This window comes from Salvia hispanica, chromosome 4 (assembly GCF_023119035.1).
Source record: "Salvia hispanica cultivar TCC Black 2014 chromosome 4, UniMelb_Shisp_WGS_1.0, whole genome shotgun sequence".
NCBI classification, from domain to species: domain Eukaryota; kingdom Viridiplantae; phylum Streptophyta; class Magnoliopsida; order Lamiales; family Lamiaceae; genus Salvia; species Salvia hispanica.
In genome coordinates, this window is record NC_062968.1 from 20,319,343 (window position 1) to 20,335,280 (window position 15,938).

The 15,938-nt window shown below is 31.5% G+C and overlaps 1 protein-coding gene across 1 annotated transcript; it reads left to right on the forward strand.

Moving 5' to 3' along the window:
- Nucleotides 1-8,495: 8,495 nt before the first annotated feature.
- LOC125217727 (transcription factor bHLH84-like) lies at nt 8,496-9,921 on the forward strand. The gene is made up of 5 exons (XM_048119250.1): nt 8,496-8,928; nt 9,009-9,248; nt 9,504-9,569; nt 9,665-9,730; nt 9,809-9,921. The coding sequence occupies exons 1-5, from the start codon at nt 8,536-8,538 to the stop codon at nt 9,896-9,898; spliced, it is 855 nt and encodes a 284-aa protein (XP_047975207.1). The 5' UTR covers nt 8,496-8,535; the 3' UTR covers nt 9,899-9,921.
- Nucleotides 9,922-15,938: the final 6,017 nt, after the last annotated feature.

Genomic DNA, 15,938 nt, shown 5'->3' on the forward strand with positions numbered 1-15,938 from the left:
CCCTTCGTTAGCTTTCTTTAAATTTTATTTTGCCTCTTTCGTTTTAGGATCCTGATCCGCCACTGATGAAAATTAACCCTTATTATTATTATTATTATTATTATTATTATTATTATTATTATTATTATTATTATTATTGTTATTGTTGTTGTTGTTGTTATTTCAACCCATGGTGTTACATGTTGGAACGAGACAATCATAGATCAAGGAATCGACAACAAGATTCAAGAAGGAACTAAAATAAAGAAGAATCAAATTAATAAAGATCATTGCAATACACAGAAAATAAAATCATTCCATACTAGTAAGAAACTTATAATTTAGAACATCCCGAATATGATGTATAAACTAATCAAACTCAATGTTGCAAGTTAAAAATATCAAAATGTCTGATACTCAATTTGAGAATTTGAGGAGTGTTTATATCAAACAATCAATGATAATAATGGAGAAAATAAAAAAGACTCAAATCAAATTCTGTACAAACATAAAATAAAAGAAAATATTTCCATATTTATATTGTTATGCAAGGTCATGAAAAATCCAATTCAATATAATGTAGTCCTTAAAGCATTTTCGAGTCTTTTATTTTTGGCATTTTATTTGTATCAATACATTTATCTAATATTGTCATAGATCTTTATAATTGTAGGACAAAAAATAGTTTACCATTCACAAATTATAAATCGATTCTCATATGAGCCTCTATCTAAACACACAAATCATATACTCACAATAGAGTCTCCAATTTATATTATCTCAATGTAATGATTTTAATTTTTATATACACACCTAATTTCATATAAATCTACATTTACTTGTTTGGTGTATAAATAAATTAACATTGCAAGGAAGAACATAAGCACGAACATAAGGCTTTTGGTCGAATGGATGACTTTTAATTTACATTACATTACTTTCAGTGAGATTTTATACTGATTTTTCATTTTATAATCGAAAATATCACTCTAATATTATTCCATTCTGAAATAAATTAAAACGAAAAATCTCAATGGAATCAATAGCATTAATTTGTCGTCTTAATTATTATTATAGGTGACAACTTCTAAAATTAGGCAACATGCAAAAGTCAATGTGTGTGGACTGTTCCACATTTAGGCTTTAACATTCTAAATTAGTTCCATAAATCTAAAGACAGTACTTATAATACATCTTTGATTAAAATATACATAGTTTGTAAATTTTTAATTGTAATCTTCACTAACAATAAAGTATATTTCACAGAATATGCCGTAATGGACAATTATTTGATCTCAAAATTAGTTGTAAAAAGATGTAGTAGGAGGAACACCATGAGCTCGATTCTTATTGCCATTAAATAAATTTATATAAATCGTGATCTTCTAAGTTAATTAGCGCACTGCATCAATGAGGGGCCAGCCTTTCACTGCTATTATTTGATCTTTTTATTTTTAGTTATCGATTATTTAATCTAAAATAGATAATATCATACACTAATATTGAGTTTTAATATGCATCAACTAATCCTCATATGTTACAAATAATGTTATAAATATGTAATTATCCGAACTAGTCATCTGAGTCCCATTATATGCAAATCCACTCCTTATTGCAGAATTGCAAAACTAGACTAATTAGGGTTTTTAGATCTAGTTTTTTATGGATGAGATGGGCAAATGTATAAATTATTTTCGTCTTCATCACAAGCCTATTTTACTTCAGCTCAGGACAAATAAGTCATAAAATATTAAGAGGATTTAACTTCATTCCAGTAGGTTTTTACTTCATTCCAATAGAAATATTACTTCATTCCAATTCATGCAGGATGTTTCGCGGACGGAGACATCAAGACCATCTCGTCGATGTTGTGATCGTCCTGAAATTCCAGCTATGACAACAAAATGAAGTGATAGCCTAATTGAATGGTATAATAAGCACATAAAATGATGTAATAAACTATTTGAATAAAGTATGTGTATAAGCATTTGAAGTCCTACTGGAATGAAGTAAAAACCTTGTCCAATGAAGTATTAACCATTTTAAATAAAGTAATAAATCTACTAGAATATAATGAATTGTATTTTTAAAAGTGAATAAAGTAAAAAACCAATTCAATGAATTCGAATGAAGCATGTGTTGAATTATTTCAAAACCTATTGGAAGTAAGTAAAAACATACTGTAGTTTCTAGGTATTACGTACTGAAATGAAGTAATAAACCTACTAAAATAAAGTAAAATGAGCTTGTAACGAAGACCGAAATAATTTACACATCAGCGAATTCTTATCAAAAAATTAGATTTAATAGCTCTAATTTGGTCTATAGTTTGATCTTTAAAATTAGTTCGACATTTATCACAACTCCTAATCTTTCTTATACAATATTTATATAAAAAGAGTATGGTTTTAAAATTGGTTTTACCTATTTTATTGCTTAATTACTACTACCTCCGTCCCATTAAAGATGACCCACTTTCCTTTTTGGTTTGTCCCAACCAAGATGACCCATTACTTAAAATAGAAATCCCTTTATCTCTACTTTATCCCCTTTCTCTTACTTTACTCTCTCCATTTAACACACAAACAAAATAAAGTTGCATAAAATCCCGTGTCGCCCAAGAAATGGGTCATCTTCCTTGGGACGGAGGGAGTGCTACAATGTAACCCCCCGTAATAAATGTGAAAACAGAGCACTGCGACTCCACTTTTGTTGACGGTGAATCATCTTAATTTTATCAGATAAAGTAATAATACAAACATATTGATTTGGTCATATTTATGTTGGATGTAAATTTATATTTGATCACAAAATTACCATCGACCATCTTAATGGCTATGAGCTTTATAATTTATTGATTTGTTGCTCGGACTTGGGCTGTTTATTCAACACCTTATGCCGGCGACCACCTTGGTAGGTACATTTTCTTCTATCTGCAAAACTATAACTATATTTGTCATAATAAGACTAGTACTCCTACTATAGTACATATTTTTTCAGGGATATGATCAGTTGCTAATTATTTGTTAACGGTTAATTATGTCAACAGTCTATGTTATACTCCATTCATCTACAAAAATAGATTAATTTTATCATTTTGAGTCGTCCACCAAAATTAGATTAATTCTAAAAATGGAAAATTTTAAACCAATACTAACCGTACATATCATTCTAAATGTGGACCCCATAATCCACTAACACTATTTTCCACCACATTTTCCTGTCTCTCTCTCTTACTTTACCAATTGTACATTAAAACTCGTGTCATTTACAACTTTTTCTATTTTTTATAGGCGGAGGGAGTAGATGTTAGCACGAATGCATTTGTATGTGAACTAAATTTTGTTGACATATACTCCCTTCGTCCCGCAATAGGAGTCATATTTAGTTATGGCATGGGTTTTAAGAAATGAAAAAAAATGGGTTGAATAAGTTAGTGGAATATATGAGTCTCACTTATATGTATTAGTTTTATAATAAAACGTGAGTGAAATAAGTTAGTGGAATGTGATATTACTTACTCCCTCCGTCCCAAGATAGATGTCACACTTGGGAGATGACACGAGATTTTAGGAGATGTTATTTTGTGTGTTAAGTGGTGAGAGAAAATATAATTTTATAATTGATGTGAGAGAGAACTTTTTCCAAAAGAAGAAATGTGACATCTTTTGTAAGACAAACTAAAAAGGAAAGTGTGACACCTACCTTGGGACGGAGGGATTACTATTTATGGTAAAAATGAAATATGACTCTTATTGTAGGACGGACCGAAATGGCAAAATAAGACTCTTATTGTGGGACGGAGAGAGTTCTTCGAGCTGACATGTAAAATAGATGTCAACACGAAGTCATTTATATATCAACAAAATTTTGTTGACATATAACATAGATTTTTTTGCAATATTATGACACTATTGGATATTTTACTGCAGCCGTTAGTCTAAACGACTTTGTTTAACTAAATCAAGATTTTACTACATTAGGGATTGGACTTAACAAATTAACTACCATGCACGTGCTGTTAAATAGGTAATGAACTGATGTTTGCTACGTCAACATGGGCCTGAAGCCCTCAAACTCTTTTAATGGCTCGAATATATGTATATATATTTAATCTAGTAGTAGTATTTTTTTTCTTCTTCTAATTTGTTTTGCATTTATAAAGCACAGATGCTTGTTTACGCTTTAACCTCACAGGATCAAAGAAACTTGGCATTTTTGGTGGAAGAGATAAAACTAGCATTGGCTCCTTTTCTCCATTAGTATTACTTTTTCTATCACCAATGGTTTTTGGATAGAATCCACATTCGCATATCAAATACACTTCAATAAATACTACCGTATCTAGCTAATCCTTTATAAAATCTAACATTGTACTCATAGAAGCCATATGTTTGAGCCCGAATATATCGTTGAAGGTACTAGACATGGATGATGTTATTCAGATATTAACGAGTACAAATGATTGCATATTAAAAAAATATATATGTGAACTGTTCCATATGGAAGTATTGAGATATTCTCATATAAATTGTCTCACATCTTAAATTTCAAATAAAAAGAGATCAAATTAAGTAGTGATCACTAATCACTTCTCTTATTGCAAATTAATTTTAAGATGGAATCTCACTTAGGTACACTGTGTTGTGGTATACCATGTGCATTGGAAGGTAATTTTATGTTGATTATGTATCAAATTATATATCTATAATCTATGCGTTTTATTGAGATGTCCTTTACATCATAAATTAGGTATTTCTTATATTTGTTAATTTTGTTATCAGACTGCGTCCGCCTTTCATTACAATTTTTTTTCATTAATTCTATAGAAACTAACAACTACTATTAATTTGTTTTTGTATATGAATAGTTGTATTGGGTTAACAGTTGATAATAAAATAAATGAAGTTGATTACTATTATAAGTTTGAGTTGGAATGAAGTGTTGTCATTATCTAATTCTAGCCATTGTGGGTAGATCAAGAATGTAATAATGCAAATGATTCGAAGACCAAAACCAAACGTGCAGGCCATTGTAGAATATTCTCCTCCCAACAACCACTGATTTTCTTTGCTTACTTCATCTTACCATTAATCTATGCTTTCAAAATCTAAGATTTTGGTAGCTCCTATCTCCTTTTATAATAATATTATTGCTAGTGTCCCATAAATTTATTCATGCATTATGCATGTTTTTTTAATGTCTAACGTCATTTTATTGAACCAAGATCGTGCGTTTGTTAATTCATCGCTCATCTGGCGACATCAATAATTAATAATAATAATAATAATAATAATAATAATAATAATAATAATAATAATAATTAGTAATAATTAATAATATATCCGTTTTGTTATTGTAGAGAATAAATAGTCACTAGGGTAGCTATTTTTTAATCTTACTTTTGTTACTATAATGATTTACAATGACAATATTTTTAGGTATGAATTGATCTTTATTTTACTTACGATTTATAAGTACTAAAATTTCTTAGTTGTGAAATGAATTTTATTTTGATTGTTTATTCACAATTTAACCATCAAACTTCTGGTCGTTACCAATTGATCGTATTTCACGTACAGTTTACTACCAAGTGCTCTTAATCTTAAATTAATTAATCAAATTCAAAGCTAATTCAGTGAATAAAGAGCAGATTATAAGTACTACTACTTTGAACCAAAAAAACATCTCTTTTAGCTATGAACCAAAAAAACATCTACTAAGTGAGATTACATATTAGTTTTGTTTAAATTTAATCCAAACCCAATACCATAATTTCTTAACATAGAATCACAAAATAATTTAATGTATATACCGCAAAAAAACAGAGATATACTTTGTTTGAGAGCCCCTATATGTAAAACATTGTTTAGGGTCATGTTTTAACATATTTACGGATATGGGATCCCAAAATATTTATAAGAATAAAACACTATTTTTAGTCATTCGTTCACAAATATTTAGTGTGAATTCTTCGCTAGAATATCAATGCCGCACCAGAATTTGATCAAACTTTATGAAAAGCGGAATTTCATTGTTTTCTACTTTCTAGTACAATTCAATTTCATTACGAATTAAGTTTATATGTCTAGTGCAGTATTGAGTATTCTCACGTTCTTATGAGCAAACACTAACATATCTGGTCTCCATTAACCCTAACATACACATGAATTTAATCTATTTCGTCTTGGATAAATTCTAATTTAAATAATACTTAAAAAAGCCGCTATCTCGGACAACCTCAACCCATATAGATCGGATCATTGACTAATATTATCGTTAATTTTGGTTCAGATAGTTTATGATTTAATATGATACTAAAAATATTTGGAAAAATAAATCTTGTTTTATTTTGTTTTTATCTATTGCTCAACAAAAAAATTTAATATAATTCCAATTAATAAATTACACTAAATTTAGGAATCTTCAAAAGTAGAATAATCGACTAACTTCATGGGAATGATGGAGTATTTCTTTTTTAGTTGGAACTATATAGACATTACAATATAATAGAAACTTATTGAGAGAACACATTATATTATATTGTTTATATTACATAAATATAAAATTGTTAATAGTTTTTACAATTATGAATGTTGAAAATGATGTAATCACATTTAAAAATGATCTCGACGCGTATTTGAAATCGAAGCAAGAAAATCGGCGAAAATCTTGGGTTCAATCGACCCTACACACACTTCAAGATTTTTATATATGTTTGAGGGAATTAGCAACTCGATTTCGTTTTTTCTTTTTTTATTTTCTTTGCTTTTTCCCAACATTTTTTATGGCTGACCTTTTTTTTTTTTCTTTTTCAGTGTGATTAAAGGACGTGTTTCTCCTATGTTTGGTTGCTGTCTAGTGATGTTAAAATTTTCATGGATCCAAAATTCTACTACTTATCAATTAATTAATATATTAGTGTAATGTAAAACGGAACTGTGAATAATCCATGAATTTGAGACGGTGATTTAATTCAATCTGGTGAAACATATGTTCAAAAGAATTTTAGTTGTTAAAATGGCTTGATGATGTAGGATAAAGTTTCAATATTTGAGGTAGAGGTGCCCACGGTTCCGGTTTTGGAAATTGCCGAACATGAACCAAACCGCGAGGGTGTATCGCAGTTACGATTACGGTTCCGGTTCCAAAACCGGCAGTTTTCCGGCGGTTTTTCACGGTTCTGAACTGCCAGTTTCTAGCAGTTTTTTGCGGTTCTGGCTAGGTTTCATGGTTTTTCGACAATTTTTAACGGTTCTGGCACGGTTTGGGTTCAAAACTTTTTGAACCTGAACCGAACCACAGTTCTAAAATCTGCGGTTTCGGTTAGTGTAATTTCTCACAGTCACGGTTTCGCGGTTAACCGCTGGAAATGTAAACCTTGGGCACCTCTAGTTTGAGGGTTAGTATTAAAAAGCTAATTAGTAATCAAATTTGACAATTTGTTGTGCTAATTAGCATTTGAAGTACTTATAGTCGACCAGGTTCAGTGAACCGTCCATTCTAAACGTGAAAGAAATAAAGTGATATAATCATATTATAAGTCTACATGGCACCATTAAAGGAATTCTTCTTAATAATTTGAGAGATACGATTAATGATAAATATTATCCAAGTTAATCAATCAATTGTTTGTTTTAATGGATTTTATTATTTTGAGCGTGTTTGATCAGTGTATATCTTCACATATATATTCAATGCTATCTTATCATTAGAACTTAGAAGTGAACACTCCTTGAATGCTTTGTTGGATAGATTGCATGTTTTTTATAAGTATCAGTAACATTAAATGCTCTAACCAAAAGGTGGTGAAAAATATTACTAAATGATGCATACAAGAAATAAAAACGGCAGCATAACGCTTCAAGACAAGATCTTCACAATAAAACCAAAAAACAGCAAGGTAATTATCATTTTTTTCAATAATGCTAAAAATTTGTGACAAAGTAGATTTTTTTAGGGATCAAACTATGATGGATAAACCCCAATCAAGGTTCAGAGACAGAAGCTAAGATGAAAAAGATTATGTCTGCTCATAGACGATATATTGTTCTTAATAATATCAGTCTCACACCCCCACGACCACTCATTAATTAATATATGCCTAATTAATCAAATATCATTTTCATTGGATTAATCATGGCCAGAATTGTTTATTAATTTCGAAAAAGACTTGCACGTTCTAGTTGCCAGGTGTCGTTCAGAAAACTCCAATCCAAACACCATATTTTGGTTAAATTTCTTGCCATCAACAATAATTAACCCTATGTCAGTTACTCATTTGATTAATTAGACTTCATTATATTCTTAATTATTCCTGTTTTGAGCTTCTTCAAGCGCCGAAAGGTTGCTTTAAAATCCTCCTCATTATTGCTTGAATAAGTCTTCTATGAGTTGTCATATTTTGTTACTATGATCATAATTAAATATTTGCACCAATAATTGGCTAGCTACAAGTGTATATAAATATGTACTTTTTTGTGATCAGCACAAGTCAGTTTTGTAAGTAACAAAAACTCCAATTAATTCTCTTCACTTGAAAACACAAGAATTGATATGGAATACGAAATGCCTCAAGTAGAGTGGAACGGAGTGATGTGCTCAGACGAGGAGGCCGAGTTCATGTCACAGCTTCTAGGGAACTTCACTCTCCCGAATGAGTTCCCGGCCACTTTCCCGGCTAGCCGGGGAATCGATGAGGCCACAATGTGTTCATTATCACAAGGGAGTAGTAGTGGCTTTGATCACTTCCCCTTCTCCAATCTCTCTCCACACACACCTACTTCTCTCCCTAACAACAATTTGATCACATTAATGGATTACTGCACCAATGACTACTTGAACCGGGACGCCAGCAACGAGAGCTCACAGTCGTCCAAACACGAACAAACGATGAAGGTGGAGGAGAAGATTAGCCACTCCAAGAAAAGATCTCGTGTTCCTTGTCAAGTAAGTGCTAGCTAGGTTAAAATGACCTAATTTTTGTTGATTGAATTTATTTTCTTACATTTAATTTGATGCAATGGCAGATTCCAAGGAGCAACAAGAGCATGAAATGCAGCAATGAAGATTACCCTAATATTAGCAGCAATGCAGTGGTTTGTAGAAAGCAACAGTCCTCGAGCAGCTGCTGCTCGGAAGATGAGTCGAATGAGGTCATTGGGACGACTTCCTGCTCCGGTTCCAAGGGCGGGCGGGCTCCCAATCCCAATGGCAAAACACGTGCCAGTAGGGGTTCGGCTACCGATCCACAGAGCCTCTATGCAAGGGTATACATTCTTCAGTGAACGAATAAAATATTCATTTTTCTAACGTAAAGAAAAAAAGGATAAAATTAGACGCTCTGGCAATTTTACCCTTACTATTATAGTAAGCGCAACTAATCACAAAATTTTAAATTTTATTTAAATTTTATGCAAAAAGTTATGCACACATTATGCAAAATTTAGAAAAATACAGCTCATACCAATCTTTTTTTCTGCATTCGCTCCTGTGCTAAAACATACATTGATTTACTCGTGCAGAAAAGAAGAGAGAGAATCAACGAGAGGCTCAGAATCTTGCAAACCCTAGTCCCCAATGGAACAAAAGTAAGGATTGCACAAATACAAATTCATATATATGTAAATGTAACTTTTTTTCCAAAGGAAATGAGACTAAAAGAAATTCCTATTAATGATCTTAGGTTGACATCAGCACGATGCTGGAAGAGGCTGTCGAGTACGTGAAGTTCTTGCAACTCCAGATTAAGGTATTTGCGAAACCCAAATTTTATCAATCTAAAACGACGTAGTTTTGTTTGGATTTGTAACACTTTCGGTTTATGCAGTTGTTGAGCTCCGATGATCAATGGATGTATGCTCCAATTGCCTACAATGGCATGGACATTGGACTAAACTTGAGACAACAATCTTCGTGAAGAATACATGATATGTCAATAAACATATATATAAAAATCTTTGATGGTTTTTTTTTTCTTTTTATTGCATGAAAATTAAATAATTAGAACATAACAGAAAGAGCGGCGGGTTGTATCTGAGTGCGGCTTATTATATTCATCATTCTTGTTTATTAATTGAAGCCAAAAATCAGTGGCTGATGTTTGATCTTGATGAATCGGACATTGTTTAAATTTTTATTTTTTTTATGGCGAGAGCCATGAAGATGGAATTGTATAGGTTGTGATTAAACAGTGGGATTATTCTTTTGTATTAAATTGTCACATTATTACATGTAATTATTTGTGTCTAGCATAATTGTGAACTTGTATTTCTCGATTGTGTGAGAGGAATTTGATTTTTACTAATTTATAGGCGCGAATATATATAAAAATATATTTCTAGTGAAAATGTCTACAGCATTGTTATCGTGCAAATGCATAATTAAATTTGAACTACTCGCTAAGCAAGGAATATATAATATAATGGCGGCTTGATAGGGGAGATTAGGGTTAATTGTTGTTCCTTTTCCCCCTCACATTAAAAAAACAAATAAACACTTCGTTTACTTTTCAAAATTGAAAATTTTGTCCCGAGATCTTTAGGGGAAAAAGTAAAACTTCGGGATTTAAAACATAAATAAAATAAATCGAGGACATTTTTTTAAAGACGCTAAAGTTAATTTGGGAATTAGATCCATATATTGATGGAAAATAAATCAGCAAATTTCCCACTATTTGAAATTCCAATTAAATCTTGAAGAAATTTTAATATTACACAAAACAATTTTGTTTATACTCATTAAAAGCATCATCGTTTTTTGTATTTACCGGTTTGATCGCATGCATAATTTGACGCGTCGCGTAGAATTCAATTTAGGAGAAAATCAAATCCGTAGTGGTCAAGTTTTAAGTGCGTGAAAAACACCAAATTCGGCCATAATTTATGATTTTAGGAATCATTATCCCTAAAATTAATTAACTATTTTTTTATTGAGAAAAAAGCAACAAATAGGTGTCAAAAACACCATGTTTTACATGTTTGTATCGTATATTATCACTATAACAAATTTATTTTAAGGACAAAAAATTAGAGACTTAATTACTTGCATTGAAATTTTTTAAAAAATTGTCAAAATTGAGGATGTAAAGAAAAGCTATCTTATGTCGAGGACACAATTGTCCACTACACCTTAATCTTTTATATTTCTGGAATGATTTTGTTTTTTTAATTTTAGTTGGGACATCAAATTAGAGTTTGAACTGACAAAAAAAATCCACTACACCTTAATCTTTTATATTTCTGGAATGATTTCGTTTTTTTAATTTTAGTTGGGACATCAAATTAGAGTTTGAACTGACAAAAAAAAATATCCTGTTTTTTTAATTTTAGTTGGGACATCAAATTAGAGTTTGAACTGACAAAAAAAATATCCTTAATCATTCATGTGCTATCTACTTATAACCCTTATGTCAATAGTGGAGATTTGAAATCTAATTGAACAAACAAGCGATATTTTTGTACAATTCTTCACAAGAACGATGTATGTAAAGACTAAAGACATGTATCGATGATTTAATCATTTTCCGATCGATCACTTGTAACTAAATAAAGCTGATTGAGATTGGAACTTGTTTAATAGAAAGAAGAAGAAAAAGGAAAGACAATAAAAATGTTGGAATCTGCGTTCTTTTGTATAGAGAAAATAAGCGAAAAAAGAAAAATACTTTAATATATTGCATTCATAAAAAAGAAAAACGAATAGAAAAAAATACTCCTATATATCATATTAAAGATCTTTAAATGATCTTTCATTTAAAATACACATCGTATTTTACCAGGAATAAATCATAGTATGAAAAAAAAATCTGTTTAAATGAGCTAGGAAAAATAACAAGAAAATTAGAGATGTAACTAATTGGAGATTTTGGAATTGTATATAAAAAAAATTAAAAGGAAGTGTTCTGATCATGTCGATGTTGTAACATTATTGTATAATACATCATCAATATAAAAAAGTGAGTTTAGCTAGGTTTAGCTCGGATAGGAATTCTGGGTTCATGTCGTCATTATTAGAATAATAAAAATTGTAACAAATCATGATACTATAAAATTAATCAAACATTCAATCTAGATTCAAATCTAAAGTACTCATTCAATTAATTCCAGACAATTTTGATGTCCACACACCACACTCACTATGAATCTTGGACCAAGTAGTTGATCAAATGGTATCTCATTAATTAAGATTGATTATTATGATACTTACTAATCAGACGCCAGATCTAATCATTCATCCATATTAATTCAACCACCAGTCCTTATACAACTATGAGGTTTAATTTTATTTGATCCACATTTGTACGTGCACGAACTTGTTAATTAAATACAATAATTTTGATTTAAAGGCGCAACAATTAAAAATCTGGGTTCTAATAAGAGCTAGGGCATCAAGCCAGGAGGGGGAAGCCCTGACAATTAAAGAGAACCTAATTTTCCCTGAAAATAATCGATATATAGATTTTTTTAAAATGTTACTGGAGGAAATGAACCAATAAGAATATTCGATCTGGTATTAATAAAGTATGAATAAATTCTTGATTCAGATTTGGACCCATAATACTGATATGAAAAAAGTATCTCTCCATGTACTCATATTTATAGGCTCTCTCATCAAGATCCATGTTTTAATGTATATAAGTACAAATCTACATACAAAAAAATCCGGCAACATGGGTTTGATTAGTTATAAAAAGCTCCACCATTGATTAATAAATTTCTACATTGATATTCTCTTCAAATACAATATCATTATAATGTATATGAACTACATGACCTTGATTTTAGGCATTGCTTAAATAAATTGGCTAATATTTACTATTCACTTTGAGTCAAATAGAAGTTGCGGACAGGTGCAGTATATGTCATTTTTATTGATTGGTAGTAGCCAATTGGCGTTGTTTAGGTCTTTCGTTTTGATTTTGTTTATGGTCTTAATTTTCTCTTTTCTTATTTTTGAGGTAATCAGATTATCCTTCAATTATCTTGTTTGAACAAATTATGTGGCTCGTTGTATGCTGCGGTATCAATACAATTTTTGTTTTTTGCGGTATCAAACCATACTTATTATGTGTTTTTTGGATTTTCATCATTTTTACCATCAAAACACCACACTATTAAACAAATGTAAGTACAAGAAAGTCAGAAAACGAATTTGGAAGAGGGTAATATATACTTATAAGGAAATATATATCAAAACAGTTGTGGAAACTAGATTCCATAATATACAAATGATTAGAATCCAATCTCATCATCAACTCCATTCATTCATACATAACTACATATCTCAACACATTATATATGTCAGTAGTAATCTTCAGATATCTACATATTCAATACGCAACAAGTGTACACTATCATGAGTTATTCAATTTAATAAAATCAATAACATCTTGAGAAGTTGCATGTTATTAAATGAGTTCCAAATTTTCCCCATAGATCCGTGGCATTAACAAATACTCCGTCCGTTCCTTTGTAATTGAAGCGTTATTTTTGGACACAGAAGATTAAGAAAAGAGTGTTTAGTTAGAAAATATTAAATGTGTTGTATTCTGTAATGAAAGGACATGACTCAATTATAATGGGATAGTCCAAAAATGAATATAACCCAATTACATTAGGACAGAAGTAGTAGACCATACTTCTATTAATTCATGTTTGACTCTCTCTTTCTATCTCTCTCTCTGTGTGCAAGAAGAAACATGCTATCACGATGAAGACACACTACCAAGAGAAGAAACACAAAAGAAAAAGGATTGAATTGATTTAGGAGGCACAAGCTGTCACATGCTACCAAATCTTTTTCTTATAGACTATAGTAGTAATAACCTCAAACAAAATACTGACTCAAACATGTCGCATATTAAAAGACATCAGGGTGATACTCATTCCAACTGTATTTCCAAAATATCATTAAAATAATATTATAAGTATACCTTCAAAACCATTGTTGGAGATGGAAGGACAGGTACACGAGCCCCCACATCACCCTTGCACAAGAACAATAATTCATGATAATAGTGCAGCACGATCGCATATTATTGAGATATTCACATATGAATTGTTTTCGCACCGAAAATGTGAAGTAGTAAAAGCTAACATGGTAGAAAACAGATCACCCATTCACACACGAACTATCACCATTTATTTTAGGATATTGAAACCGCACTCATTGGCGGACACAAGAAGAAGGGATAAGGGGCTTAAGCCCCTCCCAAAAGATATTTTTAATCATTTTTTCTACTACTGTAATTTTCAGATTGGTTGAAAATCTTGTTAAGCCCCTGTGAAAATGTGTCAATAAAGATTAAATTATTAAAAAGAAAATTTCAAATTTAGGGTGAATTCGGAAAGAAGATTCCGTTAAACAAAACCTAGTTTTTGTTTTCTATAAATAGAAAAAACGTTAATATGATAGAGCAACAATAAAGCATCTAAGTCCTTCCTTCAAGCGGCCGCACTAGGGTTTGGTTGATCTCCCCTTCACACCGTATCAAGCCTCTGTAAAGCCTAACGTGGTAGAAGAATAGATCAACTAAATATAGTTATAAAAACTCTTCATTATATTAAGAGATTAATTAACATGAATTTCACACCTTTTCAATGTGGGAGAGGATAACATCTCTCTTTGGATAACAACAAAGACAAAGAGTGATGAAAAAAAGATTATATTATGGAGATCTAGCTATTAGACTTAGTCTAATTAGATATGTCTCATCAATTCTATCTTTTAGTACTTTGTATCATATCTGTCATAGACTCAGGAACAAAAACCATTTTGCAATCACCAAATAATCCACATGTTGTCTTTCAAATCACAGATTTTGTTTCTCAAATTATAATCCTAAATGAATAAATCAATGGTGCTATGTAAAGTATGTTGGTGTTGATAGTATATTGTGTGAGTTCATTTTCTAATATGTCTGTAGGGCATTGCCTTATTGCATGTGGTGTCTATATTGGAAATCAAATTTTCCAGGACATGAAAGGGAAATACCGTTTACTATAAATGTCTTAGGACTCTGTTTGGTAGCATGGAATTGAAGGTGTTGAATTTTAATTGGAGCTTTTAATTCCAAATCCAACATTTGGCACCACAAAATATTTGGATTTTGGAATTGAATCAAAATTTCAAATCCTCTTAATTCCTCAATTTGAATTCTATATCCAAAGCAGATTATTTGGAATTCCAAGCAATTATAAAATTGGACAATTTCATACATTGCAACACACTACACATACACACACTGCACACACTCATGTTAGGATCGTCGAATGCAACATTAGTTTAATATTGTCCGTGCAACATTAGTTTGATATTGTCCGCTTTGGGTCAAGCCCGTACGGATTTGTTTTTGGGTCATTCCCAAAAGGCCTCAAACTAATTGGAGTTGGACAAAAATTATATACACCTTCCAACTTATCGAGACCACATCGGGACGCAGTCGACACGAACATGGGTCGTTCCAGCCCTGGCCCCTGGATCATCCAGGGCCCGACTCTAAACTCGAGTCTTTCAGGGCCCGACCCTTACCGGGGCTCATCCAGGCCCGACCCATAGCCACCTGGGCTCTGATACCACTGTTAGGATCGTCGACTGCAACATTAGTTTGATATTGTCCGCTTTGGGTCAAGCTCGCACGGATTTGTTTTTGGATCATTCCCAAAAGGCCTCAAACTAATTGGAGTTGGACAGGCATTATATACACCTTCCAACTTCCTTTCCACATCTGATGTGGGATGGGTTTGTACCCAACAACTCAGACCATACACATAGTGCACATACACAACACAATGTGTGCACACACACACGGCGCACACATTGCATACACACACATTGCATACACACACACACATAATTCATTCACATTTCACACACACGTATGACACACTGCACACAATAACACACCGTGCACACACTACATACACAATACACACTTAGAGCATCCGCAGCGGTGAAGG